Source organism: Engraulis encrasicolus, chromosome 10 (genome assembly GCF_034702125.1).
Source record: "Engraulis encrasicolus isolate BLACKSEA-1 chromosome 10, IST_EnEncr_1.0, whole genome shotgun sequence".
In the NCBI taxonomy this organism is placed as follows: Eukaryota; Metazoa; Chordata; class Actinopteri; order Clupeiformes; family Engraulidae; genus Engraulis; species Engraulis encrasicolus.
The window spans coordinates 42,989,426-43,015,071 of record NC_085866.1 but is presented as its reverse complement, the minus strand read 5'-3'; the positions used below and the strand labels follow the sequence as shown (position 1 = coordinate 43,015,071).

Sequence of the window (25,646 nt, the reverse complement as noted above, 5' to 3'; positions counted from 1 at the left end):
TCTGTCATACTATGGTTGGGGAAAAAAAAAAGTATGGATACACCCCATACAAGCCCATGTTCACTTTATTTGCAAATCACATTGACATAAAAAAACATTTATTGCACATTACTTATTTGATACATTTTTGACCTTTTATTAAAACCGCTCTTTCTTGGCACCGTGAAAACAGTCCAGAGGTTTGCATGCATCCATTCGTCTTCTCAATATTCCACTGTGCTTTATATAATAAGCATCTCTTTGGGACCTGCTTCAGTGGTCATGTGTTTCCCCTGATAACAGATCCAATTTCAGCTCAAAGTGGTAAACAGAAAGGGAAACTGGAGATGGAAATCGATGCTAGCTAAACCCAATGACTGTGCACTGGGGCGAAGACAGTGGTTGGTCTAGGGGAGGCCATGAGGGGCTCTCGGCCAGAAGGTTGTCCAGGCGTTTGTATTGCTTTTTGGACTCCCGCCTTCCCCTTAGTGTGCGGCAGCAGTCCAACATGCCATGGTCTATTAGAACCTGTGAAAAATACAAGTAAGAACATACACAGTTACTTACCTGCCGATGAGTGAACACACAATACCTTAGTCATAATTTTAGATTATTTTAATAATCTGAAAACAGAGCTTTAAGTGTAAAATAGAGATTTTCCTTCAATAATCCCTTCCATTTCCATATTCTCGCTCTGTATATTGCTTTAACTACTGTAACACGTGACCCATTTTCAAGTGGCTTTACTGTACCTCTAACATGTGGCAAGTGAAAAGGTTCAGGGCGGCCAAAGCCACCAGCAGCAGCTTGTAGTTGATGTCTGTGATTTGGTAGAGCTGCAGCACCTGGTGAATCACACCTCCCGGGAACAACACCAACCCGAACATGGCAGCAAACAAGACAAGCAGCAGTATCAGGAACCACACTGGGATGGAGAGGAGAGGAGAAAACGAAGAGAAGAAAAGATTATATCAACAGTAGTGTTAGGTGTGTGTGGACTGTGCACGCACATCAAAGTCATAAGGTGCTGGATCAAGGGCACATTATAGTGAAAGGAGTGAACGCACTGCCCAGGTCGAAATGTTCATTCACTTTTTAAGAAAAGATTATATGACAACACCTCCATCCTAATGAAATCCTAATGATTTTGAAACTGGTCCATGATACAGGTGTAGATTTTAAGACTGCAGTTCCCAGCCTGCAGTATGTGGAAAAAAAAAACAAGAATTGCATTGTATGGCATTGGGATAGAGGTACAGATATACAGCCAAAGTGGGAGGTAATGACAAAACATATATGCAGGACAAAAAAGTTGGGAAACACTGGTTAATGACACTAGGTCAGAATGTCCTTTCTTACCATTGGCGTACAGGGGCTTTTTATAAGGGTATCCTTTGGTCACAATGATGGCCATGAAGATATACTGAAATCCAGATACAGCAAAGACACTAAAGTTTTCCATGTTGGGAAGGTTTGCTGCTCCAGCCACCGTGGAGTTGAGTGGAATAAACCTGCAAAGCATGAGCCACTCATGATGTTAACACTTTACTGAGGGGACCATAGTACAGGTAGATTATTCAAAACTCCCCATTGCATTATCCACCTACTGATTCATTTTAGATTTAACAGGGCATAAAGAAAGAAATAATCATGCACCTTTAATTTGGCTAAATGTTTCAAAGTCAATAACAGTAACTATCTACTGGAAAATGTTAAATGCTTTTCGGCTTAGCTCCATCACCCATTCACACTTTCTTTTCGGTCTTGGGTATATGGATCACTTACATTTCTCAAATGTTCAACCTAAAGTTGCCCCTATTGCAAGAACAATACCATACATTTTATTTCAATATGTTGCAGAAACATATTAACAATTTTTACTCTCTGATGTGCAACACAGATACTGAAAAGGCAAAAAGTTTTTGACCTAAAGTTAACCCTATTGTAAAAACCCTTGCTTGAATATAGTTGATCCCTCCAATTTCCAGTCCACCTTGGCATCCACCCTCCAATATCTTTGGATCTTAGGTACTAGCCACATGGAAATGTTTTTCTAAGCAAATGAGAACGTTCCCTGGCCTAGCCATATGAAATCAGCGTTCTGGGTAGCCCAAAACTATTTTTTTTGAGAATGGGTTCCAGAGTGGGAAAATCGAGGAATGCAGTCGTTCGCGTTGCCATTGTTCCAGCCAAAACGGATTTGTTTACATCTGTGTCACAGCCACATGGCCAAAACCAGTGAGGTATCCTCCACAGTGAACACTGTGGCTTTGGCACAACATCCATTCCATGCACAATGGTATCATCAGACAACTGTTTGTATGGACTGTGGAGGGTCTCCTTCATTTCCACCATGGCCACTATTCTACTCATTTCAAACTGCCTTGTGTAGGTCACTCTGTTCAAAATCCCCAGTCCATATTTTAATGGGACTGTGTAGATTAGCTGACCAAAAAACCCAGACAACCACAAAGCAAACCTTCATATTATCTTTAAACAGCGCACCCGAACAGTTATATCAGCAATGCCTAGAGACTAGTTGAGACAAGGAGCTAAATGAGCGAAAAGAGGAGACAGAAGCAGTGTGCGTGTGCGCGCGAGAGAGTCTCCACAGAGGAGCGAGGAAAAACATTGGTCTTCAGCGCAATCAACAGATGCCTAAATGGCAATGCTTCTAGTAACTACACAAACTACACAAAGCTGGTATATTTCCATGTAGCACTGACATAATCAAAAATAACACAACATACTATGCGATACTAGTTTCCCTTTAGTACTTGCCATGCTCCTCCTGAAGTAACATCCAAAACATTATACTTAACTAATGGAAGGAGTAAAGACATCAGACTTACATAAACTTCCCGAGGGTCAGCCAGTTACATGTAGACTGTAAACTCCTTGGTTGTTCTAATGCCTTCCAAAATATTCCAGAGGCTGCAGCATGTATCCTTTTATGCTTGTAAGAGCAACTTTGTCATAGCCTACGAAGCATTGCATATTCTGATTCTGAACCTGCTATATTTATCCTACGCACTCGCGGAGAGTCAGAAAGCGCATAACAAAACCGCATTTCACTTTTTACAAAGAGGGAAAGACACTATTTTTTTAGTTACACTCTCCGTCGGTTAAAGTGGACTGAACTTACGCGCTTGCGGAGGGTCAAACAGCGCATATCAAAACCTGCAGGCTGTATTCAATAGCATTGATATTAAATCAGATAGTAAGCCAATTTAATTGGATAGGTCTACACATAACCTAGTTCTGAATCTTAAATGTAGCCTACAACAAGATGTTGCTGCATCTCACAGAAGCAGGTAATTTGACAGGTAGCCTAGGCTATGACAGGTAATTTGCATGACAAGAGTATGGACTTCACGGCCATTAGCGAACACTTTGTTCACAGAAAACATGTTGTGTGGTTGCAACTCGATAAAAAAAAGAAGACTTAACCTGTTAAAGCCTGAGTTGTTCTTACCAGTCTTGTGAGTAGGTGATGAGCAGGGCCCCCACCTGGCTGGTGACCAGCAGCAGGGTGTGCAGCAGCAGGCTGACGATGACGGGTAGGGCCAGCAAGCTGGCGGGGGGCCGCTGGGGGTGCAACTCATTGCTGGGGCCCCCTTTACCCATCACGATGGCCAGCAGCGTCACCAGCACCAGGTCGAAGAAGAGGAACTGCAGGTCACCCAGGTTGGTTTTGACCTTGGGAGGGTGGGGAGAGTGTAATAAGGATATGAGATTTAATCATTTATTTGCAGATTTTTTTGAGGGGGGGTATACCTTTAAATGGAGAGGACAGTGTGAGATGGTGACAGGTAGTGAGTGGGAGAGAGAGACGGAGGAGGATCAGGAAACCGAACCCAGATCCCGGTGAAATTAGATTTAAAGGAAAGTTATGAAGAGGATCATACAATGAGTAACTTTGTGAGCAGACAGATCTGTCAAAAAAGTAAGTAAAAGTAGTTCTGAAATTAAAACCCTTCCATATTTTCCTTCTTCTCATGAGGTCTCATTTATGATCCGCTGATTCTGAACAGTTTGCATCAAAGTTGTGGAAGGGTTTTTGCCTTTACTTGTACTTTCTGACACCACAACCAACATACTGTTGTTCGAGCACAGTGGTATTGGGCAACACAGTTTATGGGGAAAAAAGGTAGTTAGAGCGCAAGCACTGTGTCGCCATCAGCCCATGTGAGAATTAGGAGCTCAGTGTCGTTGCCCAGCAGGACTGTTTGAAACTCTTCCTGTCTATCTTTCATCGCTAGGGTCACCATGTCCTTCAAAATGTACATCAGTGGTGTGTGTGGATAATGATACAATGGTACTCACTGTATAGAGGATAAGAACTGAAGCAAACTGGATAAGACTGTACAAGGCCATGTACTTGAAGAGACTAAAGGACGTCACAAGCGAACACCTCCCTTCCCTGAAATGCCAAAAGACACGATTAGACATTGTCAAATTCATTTTCTCATAATCAGTCCACGTTAGCCTCTTCAATCAAATCTGCTGACTCTGTTTTTTTTCTTTAATCTCTTAAAGCACACTGAGCTGCATGATTGTATGAATTGTGATTTAAAAAAATACAGTTGTCAATATTAATGACGCACACAATTCCTCTCTTACAACAGGAGTGCCTCTTGCAACATTGAGTGCCTCAGTGACATAACGTGAGCGAAAAAGAAAATTGGTCATTTAAACAAGGCAAGGCTCACCTTATTAACAAAGGCACGCAGCTGATGTTGTCAGTTTTTGAAGTGAAGGGAGAAGCCACGGATGCCTCGGCTTCTGACAGGGACACTCCCACGTCAGCAGCTCTCAAAGCCCCGCAGTCGTTTGCCCCGTCGCCACACATACCCACACGGTAGCTGTGAACGGGGACAAAAGAAAAAAAAAAACATTTTATTATTGTAGACCAGACCAGAAGTAAAATTCGTCATTAGTGTGAACTAAGACATGTAAACAGTGGTAGGTAAATCACTGGGAGAAATGTTTAATTCAACAAACAGATATTACAATCGTATATTCAAGTGTTCACAACTCATTTCATATGTTATAGTCTTGTGTGAATTGTGCTTGTACTGTACAGCATCTACAAAGTTAACAATAATAATAATAAAAAAATGGTTCAATATTTTTGGAATTGGATCTTAAACAATTAATGTTCTCACAATCTAATGAATGCATCCTTACTTGAGTTTCTGAAGTTCAGTCACAAGCTGTGTCTTCTGGTCTGGCGCCATGCGTGCAAAAACAGTGGTTCTCATCAACACCTACAGGTCATTCAGAGGGGAAACATGGAATAGCTCAATGCAGTTCAACCAGAGGGAAAATGGAATATCTAAATAGGCAGCATAATATTTAAAGTCGTAGTCATTCTTTTCTTCTATTTCGCTTTCATCATGCATGTGTCAAAAGGTTTCAGGGCTTAATTAATTCAAGACGCCTTTGATCGCACTGGTGCGGTTAGTGCTTTCATTTTTCAAACTTCAAACGTTCTTCAAAGTGAATATGTAATATACAGTATTTGCATTGTGCTTGAATACATTAAACCAGAAATGACAGCTCAGAACAAAAGTGATGGTTCAAGAGCTTTTTTTCTATTTTGAGAGGCATTACCTTCGCTAGATACTCAGGGAAGAAATCACACAGGGCGGAGAAGGACTTTCCATTGACAGCCAGGTGATAGTTCACACCACTCTGGTAGAGCCCCTGGCAACAGACAGAGCAGAGCATTGCCTTCATGAGCAGAGAGCAGAGAGCAGAGTAAAGCAGAGAGAGTAGAGAGAGTAGAGTAGCCCATGGTCTTCATCAATACGCTACATTAGCCACATTCTCCCCACGCCTCACCACAGTGTCAACACCGCAGCACCTAGGGAGCCCTGGTAGCGTACTGATCTTGCTTGATGAAGTTACCACAGAGGTAGTAGTAACACAGCGGGTTAACATGAAATCGAACTTGCGAAGGGAAATTTGCCATTCATTCATTTGATGCCAGTGAAGACGGATGCAAAGGGAAGCAAAAAAAAGTCGAGACAATTTTACAATTTCAATGCTATGCAGGGGCGCTGTGGCGTAGAGCACTAAGCCCCCCTCTCTTAGGCCTTGCATGCCCATGGGGACCCAGTTTCGATTCCGGCCTGGGTCGTTTCCCAATCCCACCCCATATATCTCCCAATGATTTCCTGTCTTCTCCTTCAACTATCCTGTCTCAGTCAATGTCTAAAATGACAAAAAAAGTTGAATGATATGCAAATAAGGAACACATTTCAACCAAGTCCCATTTTAACGGAAGGCAGGTATACACGTCTAGCAATTTCAGACAGAAAACAGTCGCGTGAATGTTTATGTCAACGCCACCGGATGCAACTTCTGCCTGTCTCGAATGGATTAATTTCAAGGTGTGGTATGTATGCATGTCATGTGAAATAGGCCCATTAGCAGACCTGGGAGAGCACGTCCACCTCTTCTGGAGATGCGCCTGCATGTGGCCCTCCCTCGCCTAGGTGGAACTTCAGCACTGCCGGCGAATGGCCAGTGGGGGGCGACGCATGGACGAAGATCACCCTCTCATTAGAGCCTACCATCCCGCACCCCCGGGCAACGTTCACTGCAGTCAGGATGTTGTCTCCTACAGCACACCACCACAAAAGACCAAAGTTAGCATACGACCTTAAGACGCTTAATGATTTCTTTAGAATGTATTTATTCTACGTTTCACAACTTTCACGTCATAATTCTTGAAATTGATGAAGTTTCACAAATTCATGTTCAAGATAATTATGTAATATGCCATTTCACCAGCAAGGAGAAAATGTCAAAACCCACTGTAGAAATTACCACATCGATACAAAAACAAGAAACATCAGGACTGCATGGAGGCCATCGTGTTAAAAAAAGAAGTGTTCCATCTCTGTGCGTCATTCTCCTGTCAGTCATAAAGGAGTGTCATCTTTGCCCCTGGGTCGGGGTTGTGTTTATCCTATTGATAAAGCTCTCTCCCTTTGCTCTCACCTGTTACCATGACGGTGCGTAGTCTGGCCTGCCGGAGAGTGCTGATGGCTTCTGGGCTCTCAGGCTTCACCAGGTTCTTCATCACCAGCAGACCCAGGAAACGCATATCGCTCTCCACCTCCTCCCTGAAAACAGTGAAAATACTGCATCAAGGAAACAAAGATCTCCCTCCAACTCCTCCCTAAAAACAGTGAAAATACTGTATAAAGGAGAGGCAGATCTCTATCCACCTCATCTCTGAGACCAAAGAATCATACTGAGCAACTTAATTCAACTATAGCAGCTCCACAAGTTTCTGTAACTTAAGTTAAGTACGTATGTGCTCTAGAGGTTGACTAAATAGAAACAAGTAAAATAGATTTCTTTGAACCTCATCCCTGATAACATTGAAAATACTGCATCTATGAAGATTCTCATGTATACAGGTTTAGTTGTACCAACTGGATTTTCGAGCACTGTAAAGATGCCCAGTTTCTTAAAACTGAAGTGTTTAGGACAAGAGAACTGCATTCAAAAAAATAGTAGGCGAACACTATGGAAACCAATATTCAATGCAACAACTTCACAGGCTTCTCTCAAACTGTAAGTAGTCAGAAAAAAGTCCTCAGTAGGCATGTCATTTAAATAAAGACATTTTAACTATATATTGGAGTGCCTTGGTGAGGAAAAGTTTTTTTTCTTTTCAACTAACTTTGCAATATATTCCCCTTGAACGAAAGGGCACCCACCAAAGAAGCTTTTTAATCCTTTCTAAGGGGACTGAGCACGCATCTGACTTTCAATAAATAGTAATGTGTTGAAATCTTTCTTACCGTGAAATAGAGTGCACATCTGTCTTCTCATCGAGGGGCTTGTAGGCTAGTGCAAGCACCCTGAAACCCTCACTGGCAAAGCTGCGCAGGGTGGTAGAGAACTGAGCAGGCACTTTGGGTAAAAAAAGACAAACGAGTCAGCTTCAAATATCCTACAGCAGTATCCAGAACGTGAAATTTCAGTAAAAATCAAAGCTTCAAATATTTCAGTATGTTTATGATCAGCTGAGTCAACACAATCCGTGGTACATGAGTTTAAGAATATTCATTATTATTTGTTTAGACATGCTATTCAAGATTATTCTGTTGGCATAGAAGTAAATACATGTCCAAGTGAATATGTTCCCATCCATACCAGTTTCTTTGAGACAGTGACTGGCCACCATTTCGGGAGCCCCTTTGAGGAAAGCGGCGGCCCCCTGCCCTCCAGGGGCCACGGTGACCACACTCATCCTCTGCAGGGCCGAGGAGAAGGGGAAGCGCTGGATGATAGCCACTGCCTGACTGATGGACTGGAAGTGGGGGTAGGGGTGGGGGTGGAGTATAAACAACATTTTTTATTTTATTTCTTCTTTATTTTACTAGGGTAGTCACATTAAAGTAGTTGCCTCTTTTCCAAGTGGGGCATAAGACACATAGCCACATCATTATGAATCACACCCCATGGCACAAGTAGAAGTGATGCAGCTGATATTGTTCATTTCTTCAGCAGTAGATTAATTTATTCCAGATTATTCCGTGTATTCATCAGGACTACAGAAATGAAGTAAAAATAGGACTGTGGCGCTTTCACTGTATTGCTCAATGATCTGATGGAAGGGCAAAGATACCACAGAGATACAGAACCCCACCATCATGACTCAGACCACTACATTATTTATGAATGAATGAATCAGACCAAAAACATAACTGGGTGAACTCAGTGATCCAACGTGTATTGCTGATTTCTGCAAAAGTAGGCCAATTTATTTATGATTTGCGTTAATTCATTCCTTCAGGACAACAGTACATCACCAGGACTGTGGGGCGCCTCCACTGTATTGTTCAGTCTAATCACACTTCAAAGAGGAAAAAAAGCACAAACTCGCTTTTCTGGCTGGTAATGTGTGATGACACAATAGAGCACACTGCTAAGAGATCGGCTTTCTCAAAATTTCCCCTTCAGGCATTTCTGCCTACACCTGGGCTCAGCTGTCCCTAACCTGAGCTCCTCTACACACCATCCGCCTCACCATCACCACAGCCAACAGCTTAAAGCCATCCTAATGTATATGCACATTATACTGTATTTGGAGTATGTCCTTTAGATTTGTCTTTTAATTAACTATTGTACAAGTCTGCATCTCCAACCGTAAAAACACACAAAACGCGACAAAAGCACCAACAGCACCGGAAGTAATTGGTTTTGTATATAGACGCTGGCAACAAAAGCGATGTGGGCAATGAGAGGCGAGAAGAGCAACATGAATGACAGTTAGTGGTTTAACATCAGTGAATATTATGATAATGAGCTTTGATGCGATTTGGAGACAATCCCATCGGAATGTCAGAGTGCTTGCATTCTGCTTTTAACAGACCAACTCGATCTTATTGTTCGCATTGTTTTTGCTCTAAAATAGTCCAAGCAACACTTTGAAGCTTTTGTGTTTGTGCAGTAAGTGTCGTTTTGTTCTGTGTAAGTTCCTAAAACTTCCAAATGCAAGACCACTTCCGCTCAGGGCATTAAAGACTTAATTCATTCACTCACCACGTCCTGGGGAAGCAGTTCTTGTGGAGGAGGCCTCATGACTGCCAGGACCCTATGGCCCCCAAACTCTGCGTGCCCTCTCTCGTCCTCTCCCTCTGGTTCCTCTAGCTCCTGCATGTCATGAAAACAATGGTGTTTGTTTGTATCACATGATTCTAACACTGTCTCAATAACTATGTTTCACCTAAGCACTCAGCACCTTAAAATCCGCTTGTAACTAGCTGGGCATATTGCTTCAATGTACTGTAAAAGAATCACAATTTTTTTTACAGTCACTGAGCCAGGATCTCTGCTACTGATTTCAAATCTGTCTTTGTCTTTCCTTACATTTTCTGTTATTGGTTACATTGGTTTGAAGGCCAAATAATCATCCATCCAGCTGCTTTGACAAATACAAAAAATTAAGGCTGTAACGATACACCCAACCCACGATTCGGTTTGCATCACGATATATGACCTACGGTTCGATACGCCCCACGATTTTTTTTTAAAAAAAAGAAAAAAATGATATATATATATATATACAGTCCCAGGAAAAAGTTTGTACACCCTTTGAAATTTCTTACATTTCTGTCAAAATTGATCATAAAACATGGTCTGATCTTCCCGGAAATCTCAAGAAGGAACAACCAGAGTCTGCTTTAATTGATTCCACCCAAACATTTACATGTTATCATATTTTCATTGGTCATAAGGCCATAACATGTACAGGAGAGCAGGGCATAAGTAAGTACACCCTTGCATTACGTAGGTTTTAACCCTCAGTTAGTTGCAATATCATCAACCAGACTTGTCCTGTAGTTGCAGATCAGATTAACAAAACAATCTGTTTGTATCTTGTCTCCCTCTTCTTTAGAGAACTGCCTCTCATCAGCAAGGTTTGTGGGATGTCTGGAGTGCATAGCTTTCTTGACTTCATGCCATATAATCTCAATTGTTTTTGTCAGGGCTTTGACTGGGCTATTTCAGAATGTGTATTTCATTATTATGAAGCCATTCTAAAGTCGATTTGCTTCTAAAGTATGGGTTGTTGTCACATTTCAGGACCCATACTCTTGTGTGTTTCAACTGTGTGACAGACTTCCTCACGTTTTTTCTGTAAAATATCACAATAAATTTGAGTTCATTGTTCCACTGATAATAGCAAACTGTCAAGGGCCTGAGGCAGCAAGGAAGCCGCATATAATGATGCTCCCGCCACCATACTCAGAAGAGGAGATGTAACCAAGAATAGCTAAAAATGGGATTAATTCTGCCAATCTAAAATTAATGGGGTTTCTGACCAAAAAAATATTGCTGCACCTTTGAGGTTTGCGAAAAAGCATTTATATGCTTCATAGAATTACTGCAAAATATTCTGTAGACCAACGTTGAAACCAATTGTTCAGGGGAACACACAATGTCATGTTTGGAGGAGAACTGGAGAACCACACCTTCACCAAAACATCATCTCCACCTTTGAGTATGGTGGCGGGAGCATCATTATATGCGGCTACCTTCCTGCCTCAGGCCCTTTTCAGTTTGCTATTATCAGTGGAACAATGAACTCAGAAGTTTATCGAGATATTTTACTGAAAACAGTGAGATAGTCTGTCAAACAGTTGAAGCACACAAGAGTATGGGTCCTGAAATGTGACAACAACCCATACTTTAGAAGCACATCGACTTTAGAATGGCTTCATAATAATGAAATACACATTCTGGAATAGCCCAGTCAAAGCCCTGACAAAAAACAATTGAGAATATAGCTGCAAGCAGCAATGCGGGGCCAAGCAGTAAACTTGCCAAAGTCGCCACGGCAACAGAAGGGACTGCAGCGCCCCCTTTGGCCCAAAATGTTGGCAATGTTGGTGTGCATTCCTTGGAGGGGAGTGTGATCACATAATCCAAGTTTAGTTTGAATCCGTTGAAGAGCTGCCGAGATATGAGCTCACTTTCTGTTACCTGTTGGTGGCGCTAGAGAGTTTGAGCTTGGGGTCTGGATTTTTTTGTGGGAGGTCATGGGATGGACTAGTATGTGTGCAAAAAATCCTAACAGAATCTGACTAACGGTTGCTGAGATATGACCTCACTTCCTGTTTTGCCACCTTTATGACAATTTTGATTGGCTGTCACCAGCAAACGATAAGAGGTGTCCAAAATTCTTTAAATACCCTAAAGCATATCAGTCCCAAGATGAAGTGTACCCTTTTGTAGGGCATTCTGACCAAAATTGTGGGATAAGTAGCAGTTTTATTGAATTTCACAAAATTCAAAATGGCGGACTTTTTTCTTCTGTTTGACATGAAGTCATATAGTGCGTTGGATTCGGCTTGGCCCAAGGATTCTAGTGATAGTATTATTTTCAAAATTAGGCATACAGTGTAAACGCTACAGGCAAAAATGTAGCTAAAAATTTGACCTGTTGGTGGCGCTACAGAGTTTGAGCTGGGGATCTGATTTTCTATGTGGTAGGTCTTGGGATGGACTACTATTTGTGTACGAAATCCCAGACTAATTCGACAAACGGTTGCTGAGATATGACCTCACTTCCTGTTTTGCCACTTTTATGACAATTTTGATTGGCTGTCACGGCTGAACGATAAAAGATATCCAATATTCCTTGAGACCCCATGTGTAACTCAGTCCAGAGATAGTATATACCACGTTTCGGGCGAATTGGTCAAAAATTGCGGGAAAAATAGCATTTTTATTGAATTTTACAAAATTCAAAATGGCGGGAAAACTATCCTGGCGGAAAATGACGTCATAGAGTGCGTTGGATTCGTCTTGGCCCAAGGATTCCAGGGATACCAAGTTTATGAAAATTGGCCCAGCGGTTCAAAAGTTACAAGCAGAAATGTACCTGCAACTTTGACCTGCTGGTGGCGCTAGAGCGTTGGGATTGGGGACCTATAAATCGCTGTGGGTAATGCTGAGACGGTCCCTAATGTGTGTGCCAATTTACAGCATTTTCCTACCTACGGTTCTATGGGCTGCCATAGACTTGCTAAGGAGAAGAAAGGTGCCTAGATAATAATAATAAGCAGAAAACCTACTAACTCTATAGGGGCCTTCGCCAGCTTCGCTGCTTGGCCCCTAATTATATGGCATGAAGTCAAGAAAGCTATGCACTCCAGACATCCCACAAACCTTGCTGACGAGAGGCAGTTTTCTAAAGAAGAGGGAGACCAGATACATCCAGATTGTTTTGTTAATCTGATCTGCAACTACAGGAAACATCTGGTTGAGGTTATTGTGACTAATTTAGGGTTAAAACCTATTGAATGCTAGGGCGTACTTACTTATGCCTTGCTGTCCTGTGAATGTTTACATCTTATGGCCAATGAAAATATGAAAACTTGTAAATGTTGGGGTTGAATTAGTTAAAGCAGACTCTGGTTGTTCCTTCTTGGGATTTCCGGGAAGATCAGACCATGTTTTATGACCAATTTTAACAGAAAGGTAAGACATTTCAAAGGGTGTACAAACTTTTTCTTGGGACTGTATATAGGCCTATATATGCTTTCTTTTTGCATTTAGGCTACCTGCCTACATTCATTTTGTAGGTGTACTAAATGATTTTGCAGATATACCACTGCAACCTGTTCCCCAGGTGTTGACATCAAAGCACAACACAGAGACATAAGGGATATTAGTTCACCAAGGAAAAATAGGCTTATTATTAATAGGCTTAGATCATATCATGCTGAGATGCTGACCGTGTGTGAGAGAGACAGAGACGGAGAGAGAAGGGTCAGGGTTCCAGTAGGTAGCCTATAAGAACTGTCTCACATTATCAAACATAATATCGTTACAGGCTTACAAAAAATATGTTAAGACACCACTATCTACCAGTAATCAGAGTAATCTCTAAATAATAATAGCAAGTAATCTCTACATTGGTTATATAATTTTACAGATATGCAGCATATAACAGCTGAATTACTGCATTTGCCCAATGCTTCAAAATGGCCACAAGAGTGACAACACGACATAGATGACAGAAAAGACCAAAGCCAGGGCAACCTTACCCAGCCAGTGGAGTCGATCATCTTGAGCTCCAGAGGGTCCCCCAGCGGCTGCCCGCCCAGCAGGGCCACGGAGTGACAGCAGGCCAGGCCGGACAGCATGAACCCCGGGTTCAGCAGACGGGGGTCGGGGACCAGCTCCTCAAAATGGGAGCCACTGGCCTCCATCACCCCCCACACGTCCAGACCCTCCTCTGTCAAAGTGCCTGTCTAAGGGGCAGAGGATATGGACATAATCAGCATCAGCTGGAGCTTCCAAAACTTGCAATTTGCGATGTAGACCATATGCCCGACCCCTTTTATTACACAGTTACACTGTATCTGTATTTATAATGTAATAATAATAATATTTATATAGTGCATGACAAACGACCCAAGGTCGCTTAACATTGTATCTGTGTACAGTAAGTGTGCGGAGTGTATGTACCAGTATGTGCATGAGTAAGTGAGTGTTAATGTAACATACTGTATATATAGAATGCAGTTTGGCTTCATCGATCAGCACATGTACACTACACAGAACATTTTAACAATGGAAACTCCTTCAGAAATGACGTTTTGACATTCAGTCTTAAAATCGGAACCTAGGGAGTTAGGAAGCTGAATTCTACTCATGCGAAACTGGCTTGACAAGATCTCGCCCCACCCCCCAGGATCTCTCCTTTGTTATGTTTGTCCTCTTGGCCCAAATAGCCTGAGTGCTTCTGGAATCTACAACCTGTTTAACTGAAAAAAACCCTCTAATATGCCGGTTACACAGCAATGTTTTTCTCTGTAACCGAGTTTTTTGATTTACGTCTTCATTAAGAAGTATTGTGGACATTTTGGACTCCTTTGGACACCTTCTTCTATAAACTGTTCTACAAATTGTATACACAGCCTAAATTGACAGGACCGGGTATGATGATTGTAATAATAATAATTAAAAAATGTTCTTACAACATGAAATGAGCATCTTAACCCAGGCAACACAACTTATCTGTGTAGTACATAGACTGAAAAGGAAGTGATGTCAACAGTTGCTGTTTTCATCAGCAGTACTTTATGTGACCCCATTCCATCAACTACCGGTAGATGGTTCATGGGTGTCATGTTGAAAAATGTAATGTGTATAATACTGTATGTAGTGTTGCTTGAACTTTAATCTGCATTGACTTAGTCCTCTTTCCCTCCTAATTTGCTAATCAAAGCGTAATTACTGGGGGTGATGTGGTGCAGTGCAATAAGGCACCAGTCAACAAATGGGCTCCATGACCATGGAAACCCAGGTTCAAATACCGTCATTTACCAGCCCCATTACATCTCTCTCTTCCAAATATTTCCTGCCTACTCTCAAACCGTCCAATAATGGATCAAAACACCCATATAAATATACTTAACAACAAAAAAAATACTGGATTACTAGATCCATACATCAGAACATTTGCAGTCAGCAGTGTGAACAGAGGATGTGTAAAGGAGCCCTGTCCATCTGATTGTGTGTCATTTACCTTGTCGAAGCAGAAGAGGGAGACCTTCCCGCAGACGTTGATGCGTGGCGGGCTGATGCAGAAGATGCCCTGCTTCTTCAACCGCCTCTGGGCATAGATGGTGCCCGTGGTGATAGCAGCGGGCAGGGCCGGGGGCACAATGATGGTCACGATGTCCAGCGAGCGGATCACCAGCTCCATCACAGTGGTCTGCAAATGTAAACAATGCCACAGGCTTCAGTGACACAAAAAAAGTTTTGGGTAGAAGCAGACAAACCGGCTTGAGACCATGTTTTCCTTCAGACTTTATCTCAACACACTTGTCTTCACGATTATGGCATTAATCCATTTTATTTTTTAATAATGGGGGGGGGGGGCGTTGGGAGGCGTATGACGAGGTCAAGTCTGTTTAAAAAAAGGTTGAGAACCACTGTTGCAGATGGATGAAGAGTAAAATAATTGTTATCAGCCATTTTACTAAGCTGCCTGTCATCATGTAGTAGCAGGACTTTTACTTTCTGAACCTGAAATATCCACGAACAAAACAGTGGAATATGAGAATCGGTGCAGCTATGGATGCATTCATATCAGAGCAGAACTCTTTTGTAACATGGCTGTGCATCATTAGAAACAGTGATTCTTTCAAGTGACAACATATAGCATGAATTAAGTATGGTATACCAATAAGTCTAAAATGAAAGTACTTACGTTGCTCAAGCTCAGCATCACTAGGCTATAAATAGTTCCCGCCAGAGCTGAAAAACAAAGACATTATGTTAGGCAGACTGAAAGTCTGGAGAAAGGAGAAGTGTGTGTCCTTTTCCTGGGGCCTATACTACAAAACTGGTTCAGGATAAGTTAAGGTTAAGTTAAGAGGTAAATCATCTAATACAAGAGCTTTTCTTAAGAAAATGGGGACCCTAGGCTCTTATATTAGATGATTTACCTCTTAACTTAACCTTAACTTATCCTGAGCCAGCTTTGTAGTATAGGCCCCTGATCTCTAGTTAAACATTAATCAGGGCATCATCCACAGAGGAGGAAACATACAGTATCTTGGAATGGAAAAGGCAAACAGGTAGGTGAGGTGGCGGGTATGTTTACCTAGCACTCCTAGGAAAAGAAGGAACTTAATGGCATCCTTGTAGAAGCGGAAGTTGATGGGCTGAGGGTAGAGAATGGAGCTGACTAGGTCTCCTTTGGCTGTGAAAAACCCTGCGGAGTGTGGAAGAGACATCCAATCAAAACAATGCAGCATAATCTTTGTGCTTCACTTGTCTGCCATGCCTGTCCCACATTAACTATTTTTGTCCCCCAGAAGTGAGGTTAGGTGTTCTGATCATACAAGATTCAACATTTATGGTAGCTTTTTGACTGGTGGTGTCTCAACCTGTCTGTTTATACTGTAAGTGCATTCCCATACATTGACATACAAAATCAAGAACTGAAACTTGCACTCAGTGAAAACAAAAGCAGACAACATGCCTGTACAAAAAATTAGGTTTTTAATGGTTCTCAATGCCACTTCTAAGAGTGGCTTACCTGTGCGAACAACCACGGCGAGCGCCCCTCTTCCACCTGGGAAGTTCCCTTTGGCCTGGATGGCCTGAGTACCACAGAACAGAGTGTGTCTCCTCTGGGACTCTGCGCTGTACCTCTCCCCTCCACCTGGCAACGGGGTCTTCATCACAGGTATGCTCTCACCTAAGGGGTGAGCACAGCAGGATAACTCATTGGCTGCCAGCTATTTTCAAAATAAAATGCCCCATACCCATACACTTTCCATCATTTTGAGACTCACAGACAATTAAGCTTTGCCACGTACATGATTAGTTCATGATGTATATGTAGAAATTGTATTTTTTATAAAAAAATTGTAGAGATGTGCCCCAAGGCCTTTGACATGAAATAATGTCTATAGACGTCAATGGCAGTCAGTGAGTTAAGCCCTTAAGACACGGCTCCCGTTATAAATTAGCTGTTACCAGAATGGCAGTGACCAAGTTGTAATGTATTACTAAAGGACCTGTGCACTGTCATAGTGGTGTAGTACTATGATAGTTAATAGTGGCCATTACAGCATTCCTGTGGTGGAACTGTGTGTGTTAAGGAGGGGCTCTGACACAACGACCAAAACCACAAAGTGGGAATGAGTTGAAACGGACAATTTCATGTAACATGTCACTGTAGTTGCAAAAAAAAACAGAGTAGGATTATGCAATCTTCAAAGAAAAATGTACTGTTGTTTACGTTTTAGTTTTTAATCTCAGTGTGCTTTAACATGATGTTCTGTCATTGTTTTTATTTTTGATAAGCACACTCAGAATAGCTTCTGTGTACAAAATGTATTACATTCATATAAAAAAAAACCTTTCCCTGATAATGCTTTGAAGGCTTCTAATTAAGACTACGGAGAGGTAGAATATCAAGGCCATGGACTCACCCGTCAGCATGCTCTCATTGACCATGCACTCCCCGGCCAGCAGGGCGGCGTCGCAGGGCAGCAGCAGACCCTCCGATGGGATCAGGAGACAGTCCCCTGGCACCAGGTCCAGAGAGCTCACACTCTCCTCCTCTACCACACAAGGATGGATGAAAGCGTAAAAATCGTTGTGACACAAATAAACATGCCAACTACAGCTGTATGATATTATAAACATGTACAATAGCATTGCTGAATGTTTCAATAATTATATAACTTTAAAAATGCAAATTGCAATGTTATTTATTTCAGTATTGCAAAGAGTATAAATGATAAAGCCTTGACACATACCAAGTAAAAGGTGGTGTCTAAAACATGGTCACATGAGTTTACTCCCATGAGAATGCAGTGTTAGATGGCAAAGGAGGAAGAGAAATTTCTCTAGAGAATGTAGCTGACACAGCAGGAAAAAACCTCACCTCCTGTGTTTCTACGGACGGTCACGGGCACAATCAGCTGGGCCATTTTGCGCAATGTAGTGCTTTGCTGGAGAAAATAAAAAACACATCACGAGATGAATCAAGAAATCAGCCGCTCACTTCTACTTTTCACCAAGCCTTTAAAAAACACACACAAACACCCTGCTGAACTTACCTTGCGGATCTCATACAGAGACACAGCAATAGATATGAGGGAGATGACGAGAATGCAGGCTGCATAGTAGTAATATTTATCCGACATCCATAGGATGATGCTGCAAATCTGGAACATGTAGAATGGGTTGAGCACCTGTTGGAACAAGTAAAAGCATGAGCAGAGCCTCAATACTGGTGGAGCTGTTGCTGTCCACAAAGCTCTTAGAAACTTCTAGAAATATGTAACAAAAGGTGACGAGAGAGGGAGAGTGGAACTATTCACCTCCTCCATGAGAAGCTGCAGATAGGATTTCACAGGAACGTCGATGAGGTTCTGGCCGTACACCTTTCTCCTTTTCAATCGACCCAAAAGGGAGGATAGAGAGAAAGACAGGCAGACAGATGGAGAGAAAAAACAGAGACAGAGAGATTTAGAGTTAGATTTTTGAGGGTGTATGATTTCTTCTGTAACCTTTAACTGTGGCGGAGGTCGAGCCAAAAGAGGACAGCACAAGAGTTTTGTAATGCCACAGCAAGAGGGATAGAAATAGATATGTACTGATCAATAGGCAGCGAATATACTGTAAGGTTGCGGGACAGGACACTGAAGCTGGAGCTGGACTCCTGTTCGCCTCAGAGGGATTCAGTGATCATGGCTAGTTCAATCCTTCCTCTATCTTCCCTCCTCGTATGCCACTCATGTAGCTTAAAACCAGCTATTCTACCAGTCACAAAACTTTTCAAGCTTGCCAGAACAGTGCCGGTTTCAATTTGTCTGATTTTCACTCAGACAATGTTCTACAAGCTATATAGTTATATCAATTCAAGGAGTTTATTGTCATTGTCAATGAAGTCAACGAAATTGTGGGTGGAATGAATTCTTGAATTATAGCTATATATAGTTCAGAAAAACCCAGTGTTGTGTCACTTGGAAGGGCGGGACCAGGCAAGGCTTCAATACCAGTTACACTAGGAACCAAAATGTTTCCTGATGAACGACCCACATTCACCCGGTTTGTCAATTTTACCAGGTGTGGACTCAGTTGAACCCACTGACATCTAAATAGTCATCACAGTTGTTCTCTGTTCAGGAACCAACTTTTCAGTTCCCTGTATGCACTGATTTTCGTTATGAACAAGTCAAATGGTCCACGATTAGGTTCAGAAACCAAAACCGGCATAGTTCTGGCATTGGCATCTGTCTGTAAATTAAGAGGTACCGTGTTCTCCGCAGGTGGTGAGGGGTTAGGCAGTATCAGAGACATATATTCATCATCAATGGAAAAGCTATGCTGTGCAGCTTCATAAAATAAATATAATATGAAATCACTAAAAGTATACTAAATTTACTTTTGGCTAGTTTTAGATAGAATTGTTTTTTTTTATGAAGCCACTTTAGAAATTGCATTCACAACACAAATTATTTATCTTTTAAGGGGACTTAAAGGTGGTAGGTGTTTGGTGGGCGTCTTAGTAATAAAGTGCACCCTGAGGTGACCGAACTGGTTGCAGGAGGGACAAAAGACAGGGCACTCACCTGTTGCTTTGCTCCAGGCCAGTCAGGCCCTGCTGCATCCTGTGCAGCTCCGCACACGTCCAGTCATCATTCAGGACGCTGAGGGAAACAGCAGGAAAATATTGAAGAAGATTAATGAAACGTTCATTCATTCACTGTATAGTGCACTCTCTGGGTTTGGGAGCTGCACTGTTTTGTCACCTACGTACATATTGCACTATGTTGCTAAGGAGATCAGAGACTGCCTGAGGTTCTTCACAACAACATTTCCTCTGTGTGCAACAGGGAAGCTAACCAACAAACAATGCATGTGTAAAATTTACATTTGCCGTCCTTCTGTTGTTTTGTACCTGACTTTGCAGAACGCTCCCTTCCTGGCCATCCAGACGTATCTGATACCTTGGTATACATAATACCGCAGCAGCGATTTCTAAAAAGGGATTAAATATATGAGCGAGAGACTGCAGCAGGGTAGAAAACAAAACCACAGCTTATTATCATGATATCCGATTCCCCTCGGCGGCCCAACTCTTTACAGTACCTCCTCCTTGTGTAGCTGGACCGTGTCTCTCCACTCATATTCAGTTCCATCGCCCGCCGCAGAGCCCAGACTGCAAGAGGATAAAAAGACATCTTGCTATTCTCATTTACACTGGCAGTGGAACAACACATTAAAAATAAATGGTTCAGGAAGGATCAAGGGGGAAAGAAAATACAAATGGCTCCCCTCACCCGTCCTCCTCAATCTCCTCAGTGAGAATCTGAAGAACGACCTGCTCCCCAAAGTCATCCTGGAGGAAGACAAAGACATAACAAACCACTTCAACTTCCTTGAACTCTTAGGGGAACTGACTGAGACAACAGTGTTAGCCAGTCAGCTGTGTATTACACAGGGATTATCATTCATAATGCAATATCAGCACCTACGTACATGAAGTCAGCCTTTAAACAAAGATTTAAACAACAAAAATGGACCACACTCAGCGGGCAACAGGGTAAAACAGCTCAAAAAATCAATGAGACAATTTATCGAAGAGTGCCTTTTTTCATACGATTCAATTAGTTACACATTAGGAAGAACACAAAAACAATCATTCATTCTTTCATTCATTCATTCATTCATTCAGGCTGTAAATGATGCAATGGTGAACAAAGTCATTGATAGACATTGATCACCCTGAATAGTACAGTATGTTTCATTCATGCATGTGCATGCATTAATTCATTCAGTCATTCAGGCTGTAACAGACACAATGGACAAATCAATTTAGACACATTGTGCACCCTGAAGAGTACAGTAACATTCATTCATTCATTCATTAATTGATCCATGATGCAGTAAAACAGCCTGAAGTTAGACAGGCGTCATGGTCATACCCTGAGGAGCACCGTGTCAGCCATATGCAGGGGGCAGGGCTGACAGCGGGCCAGGACCCCCCAGCGCGGGCGCCACTTGAAGAGCACCAGCAGCAGGCCCAGAGTGAGCACGGCCCCCACGTAGCACAGCCATATGCGCCACCGCACCCGCTTGTAGCCCTGGATATCCTGGACATGGGGGGGTTGGGGACATTAGGAGAACAGCTTAGCCATCACAAAAGCATTGCGTTCGTTTGAAGTAATTGTCCTCAGGTAAATGTCAACTGCCTTATCATTTGTTTGCATGTGTTTCATAGCTGCATAGCACTGGACATCCTGCCATGAAGGTTGGGTACATTAGGTTCTAAGATAACCAGCGGTGGGCTATCGCAACAACGATTTTGTTTAATGTGAATTGAGACCTGCAGTGAAGACCTCCATTTTGCGGAGAGCCTACCATGGAGGATGGGGACATGCTATATCACACAAACATCCTTCTGTGAGGTCAGGCTTCAAGTAAGCCTAGATCTCAAATATCTCTCATTTGTTTACTCTTGTTCAATAGCTCTTGTGTAAAAATATCTAAATGTGCAACTTTCAGTCAATGAAGTACTTCTGTCATTGTATGCACATTATCCAGTCTCATCAATGCTGTAGCTGGAAGCTACTGCTTTCATGAGAAAGAAATTCAAATTGTTAAGCCGAACGGCAGTGTGCTACTGCATTAAAAGATGACAAACACTCATTGGAATCATCAAAGCATGTAACACTATTACTCATGAACGCAGAGGATGCGCACACATCACAGTGGCACAGGTGCTGGACAAAATAAAATAACTGAAGTAAAGGATGAATTTCCTGCAACACTGTTAATGCTCCCAGTTTTTATTTGTATGATGCCAATACATACTGAGAGAATTAACAGTGTTGCAGACATTCATTCTTTACTACACTATCATTCATCACATAATAAATAAGCTTAACTTCCTAAATGAACAGCAAAAAAATATATATCTGGTTTTCCTTTCAGTACTTTAACACATGATAGCCTGAAAGTTACCATCCTTGTGAGATCTAGGCCATGCACTCAAAGCAAACAGATAAGATACTCGGCCATACAAGATGTCAACAAGCTGTAAGATAAAGCCTACAAGGAAGTCCTGTTCACAACAGCAGAGGCTTCATGTAAGTGTGTTAGACATTGGAAAAACAAACTCGACATCTGCATTTTGTTTGTGAAAGGTGTTTTTCTTGATGCGTCAACTCAAAAAGGCTAGAACTAAGTGGAAAAAAGACATGAGGTGCATAAAGGTGATGGAAAATAATGTATTAAAGAAAATAATGTATAAAATTATAAAGTGTCTGTCTACAAAGGGACTTTTGCTTTTCCAGTCTACGTCGGCAGACTTTTTGTAACTTTGTCGGCTTTAATAAGAATCATTTTGCATCAACCGTGTGCACACCTCATTTCTTTTGTGCTGGACATACCATGTGTGAGAGAGCACTTTGACATGGAAGCGCGAAGGCGGGTGACTTGAGGTCTAGCTCCGGGGAGAGGAGCCCAGGGCCGGGCAGGGTGAGCCCGCCAACCTCCGGACACCGCTTGGAGCCCCCTGCGTAAACGAGAAGGACCAGGACGTCATCACGATAATACTAGCAAGCCATTGGCAAACATCATGTTACAACAGTGAGAGTTGTGTACACGCCCCCAGTGTAAACAGGGAGAAGTGCTGCTGGTCTTTGTCAATGTGGAAGTAATTGACTATTCTTGTGGTTTTGCCTCTCAGAGTTGGGGTTAACATTTCGAAAATGTACATTACACAACTTATCACTGGGTCTCGTCAGCTGATTGTGTAGTCTTCAGGAATTTCAACCATAATTTGCCTGCTAGTTGATTACTTCAGGTCTGCTATAATGTACTTAAGTGTAATCAAAGAATGGTTTTATCAATGAGTGATAAAAAAGGAGGTTAGCGCTAGGACAGACTGTTCTTGTGGTATCGTATTGAATCGTTGGTGTACAATGTAAAGTCCTCTGCTTGTTGCTGCTGCTTGCATCCTATTCCAACTGTGGCTATTAGATCAGCTCCTGCAGGGGTGCTGAACTCAAATTGACTGAGGGCCAAAATCAAAATCTGGAATGAATTCTTGGACAGAACTCAATATTTATTGAAAAAAAAGGACTACAATTGTGCGCTTCAAAATCATGGCTAAATTTCACACTCGTTCCCATTAGCCATATGGAGAATGTGCCATGTTGTGTTGCATATGAGCTTATTCATTGGCTTTGAACCACTCATATTCCTGTGACACAACAAATGTGGCCCCCAGGCTTGAGTTTGACATCCTCCTGACCTACCGTAGTCAATCACTTTCTACCACAGATTATAACGTTTTCACATGGTTAACCAGTTCTTTGGAGTTCTACTTTCAACTTAGTACCCTATCTCAACAACTCTACCACCCTACATCCCTACATTGATCTACCAACACACTACAACACGGAGAGGGAAATGAAACAGCAGCAGCATAGATGGTGTGTTTGTCAGTCACGAGCTCATTCAGCTGAGCCTAGAAGCTATTTCAGCCTTTCACAGTCAGTTTCCAACAGAGGAAACACTTCTTGCAGTGCTAAAAGACAGCCATGGTCACTAGTTTATTTTAAGTTATCCTTATGTATAACTTAACTGCACTGAAGCCTAAACATTTTCTAAGGAGAGGTCACAGATGTTATTTAAAATGACACAAAATTACTACAGATTTATACATTGTAACATTATAACATTGTACACTTCAGTGAACATGCTTTCATTGACTCTTCACATGTGATGAGGTCAACGAATTCTGCATTTAGTCTCTGAAGCAATTCAATTGACCAAATAACCATAAGATGTGCCATGAGGTGAATAAATAAATATGATTCGAAAGGACATCTGACATGGAGATAAGCAGCTCTAATGGCGTCAGCATGGAAATGACACCAAAGACCAGCAACCGGCCGATACTGAACAAGGAACCAAATGCCCAATAAACACATACACATATAACGTGCTTTCCAACAAAGAATTATTGCTGCCTTCAATTGCTATAGACACTGTGTCCAGCTTTCCAGCTATCCGGATTTCATGTAGCCACCTCGCATCTAGAACTAGACAAGATATAACTTATCTGCCTGTACTCAAATTAACAGAACAATCCTAATACTGTATGTTAACAAAACTTCCAAACACCAGAAATGACATAACCATAACTATGCCTGCACCAGCAATACGAATGTAGAAAAAGAACTCACCAATGCGTCTATGTGAACAAAAAAATCTTAGGCGGTATAGAGCTAGTCGTGAGAAGAGAACTTCTTCGGCTTATGGTGAACTGAATAAAAGCAAGGTGCACCTCAACAGACACACCTGCAAGAGTGCCCAGCCCATTTTCACCCATCATCACCCAATCAGAGCAGCTTTCCTCACGTACGCAATTCAGGTTGTGTGAAGCTGCTGGCCACAAGGTTATAAATATGTCAGTAACACATTGCGGTTGTAGAACTAGTCTACAAGACACGTCAAAGCCCTGTACATGAATGGTCAGAGTTACAGAAGAATACTATGTACACAACCTCTCAATATCCGCGGGCATATTTGCGCATTGACAGGCAGGGCTCCACCACGTCAACCCATAACTGCAACAATATGTCTCCAAGTCTCCATTGGCGCAAACTGAACAATGAGATGGAATATTAGTAACATTGTTACAATGTCATCTGTTGGCTCTCGACCAGCCAAGCTATCTACGAGCAACAACAGTTTCTCTTCACGTAGGGTCGTTGTGCTGGCTGACATACTACTTTCTTATTTACCAGCCCTTTATAATAGTTTGCCCTATTGGCCAGTCTGGAATATATTTTGACCTATGACAAGTCTATGTGTGTTTGTGAGAGTGTATTGGACAGATCTGCAGCCTTCCACCTCCGCAAGCCCATTCACTTACCACAAGCCTCCATTTCTCAAAGAGTGCGTGACTTTAAGCAAAATCCATTTGCCACAGCCTTTGTTATTATCTAGTCCCCAAATTGCGCCAAACACTTAAGTTTTGGACTCTCCGTAGTGGCGGCTGACTCAACAACTAACACAGCTATCATTTCTGTTTTCTCTCTCCCTCGTCTTCCTCCTTCTCACATGTGACGACAGACCCCTTCCTCTATTGCTCCTGCAGAAGGACGACTGCAGTCAAAAACTTACACAACGCCATCTAGTGTCATCCAAGGGATTAAAATGAGCATCCTCATGAAGTGGCCAAAATCATGAAGTGGCTGTGATATGTGATCATACCATGCCATGGTTTTCTAGTGCAACCTCAGACCAAACCTTTGTCTTGGAAAGCTGAAAAACAGCAAGACAACAAATATTGCGCTCTCATATACTGTATTTGCCTTTATTAAGTGCATCTGCAAGTGACTCAGCTCTTACCCAAGGTGAGTCAGTGTGGGTCCCACAACACCAGGGCCACGGTCAGCTTTGGGTGGGCCCAGAACAGTCATCTGAAAGGCCCCACCACCCAATACATTCAGTGTAACGACGCAGGGAAGTTGGTCTCGAGGCATAAATCACCCTTAATGGGGGTCCACTTTTGAACTCCCTGTGTTCCTGGGTCAACTAACCCCTTTGTTCCCCAATCAGCTTCATTGTACAACATA

General features: G+C 42.2%; 1 protein-coding gene across 2 annotated transcripts; it reads right to left on the bottom strand.

Moving 5' to 3' along the window:
• Positions 1-47: 47 nt before the first annotated feature.
• On the bottom strand, positions 48-25,129 carry atp13a2 (ATPase cation transporting 13A2). 2 transcript variants are annotated; one of them, XM_063208948.1, is made up of 29 exons: positions 24,941-25,129; positions 22,446-22,570; positions 20,979-21,146; positions 20,334-20,392; positions 20,143-20,212; positions 19,952-20,031; positions 19,623-19,700; positions 18,369-18,438; positions 18,105-18,239; positions 17,930-17,996; positions 17,472-17,603; positions 16,571-16,732; positions 16,133-16,243; positions 15,737-15,783; positions 15,050-15,238; positions 13,563-13,769; positions 9,550-9,660; positions 8,158-8,314; positions 7,803-7,914; positions 6,991-7,115; positions 6,423-6,607; positions 5,596-5,688; positions 5,170-5,249; positions 4,692-4,844; positions 4,306-4,402; positions 3,455-3,678; positions 1,339-1,490; positions 732-904; positions 48-507 (listed from the first exon to the last, which is right to left on the bottom strand). In XM_063208948.1, exons 1-29 carry the CDS (start codon positions 24,951-24,953, stop codon positions 340-342), a joined length of 3,543 nt encoding a protein of 1,180 aa, XP_063065018.1. In that variant the 5' UTR covers positions 24,954-25,129; the 3' UTR covers positions 48-339. The 2 variants fall into 2 exon arrangements, with proteins under 2 accessions (XP_063065018.1, XP_063065019.1); XM_063208949.1 differs by lacking the exon at positions 24,941-25,129 and adding an exon at positions 24,249-24,312.
• Positions 25,130-25,646: the final 517 nt, after the last annotated feature.

Excerpts from the sequence above, each read along its gene's own strand:
- atp13a2 (XM_063208948.1), bottom strand. Across the intron at positions 5,689-6,422 it reads AGGTGGACGTGCTCTCCCAG|GGGCTCTACCAGAGTGGTGT; the intron begins GTCTGCTAATGG and ends GTCTGTTGCCAG. Across the intron at positions 905-1,338 it reads AAAGCCCCTGTACGCCAATG|TGTGGTTCCTGATACTGCTG; the intron begins GTAAGAAAGGAC and ends TCTCCATCCCAG.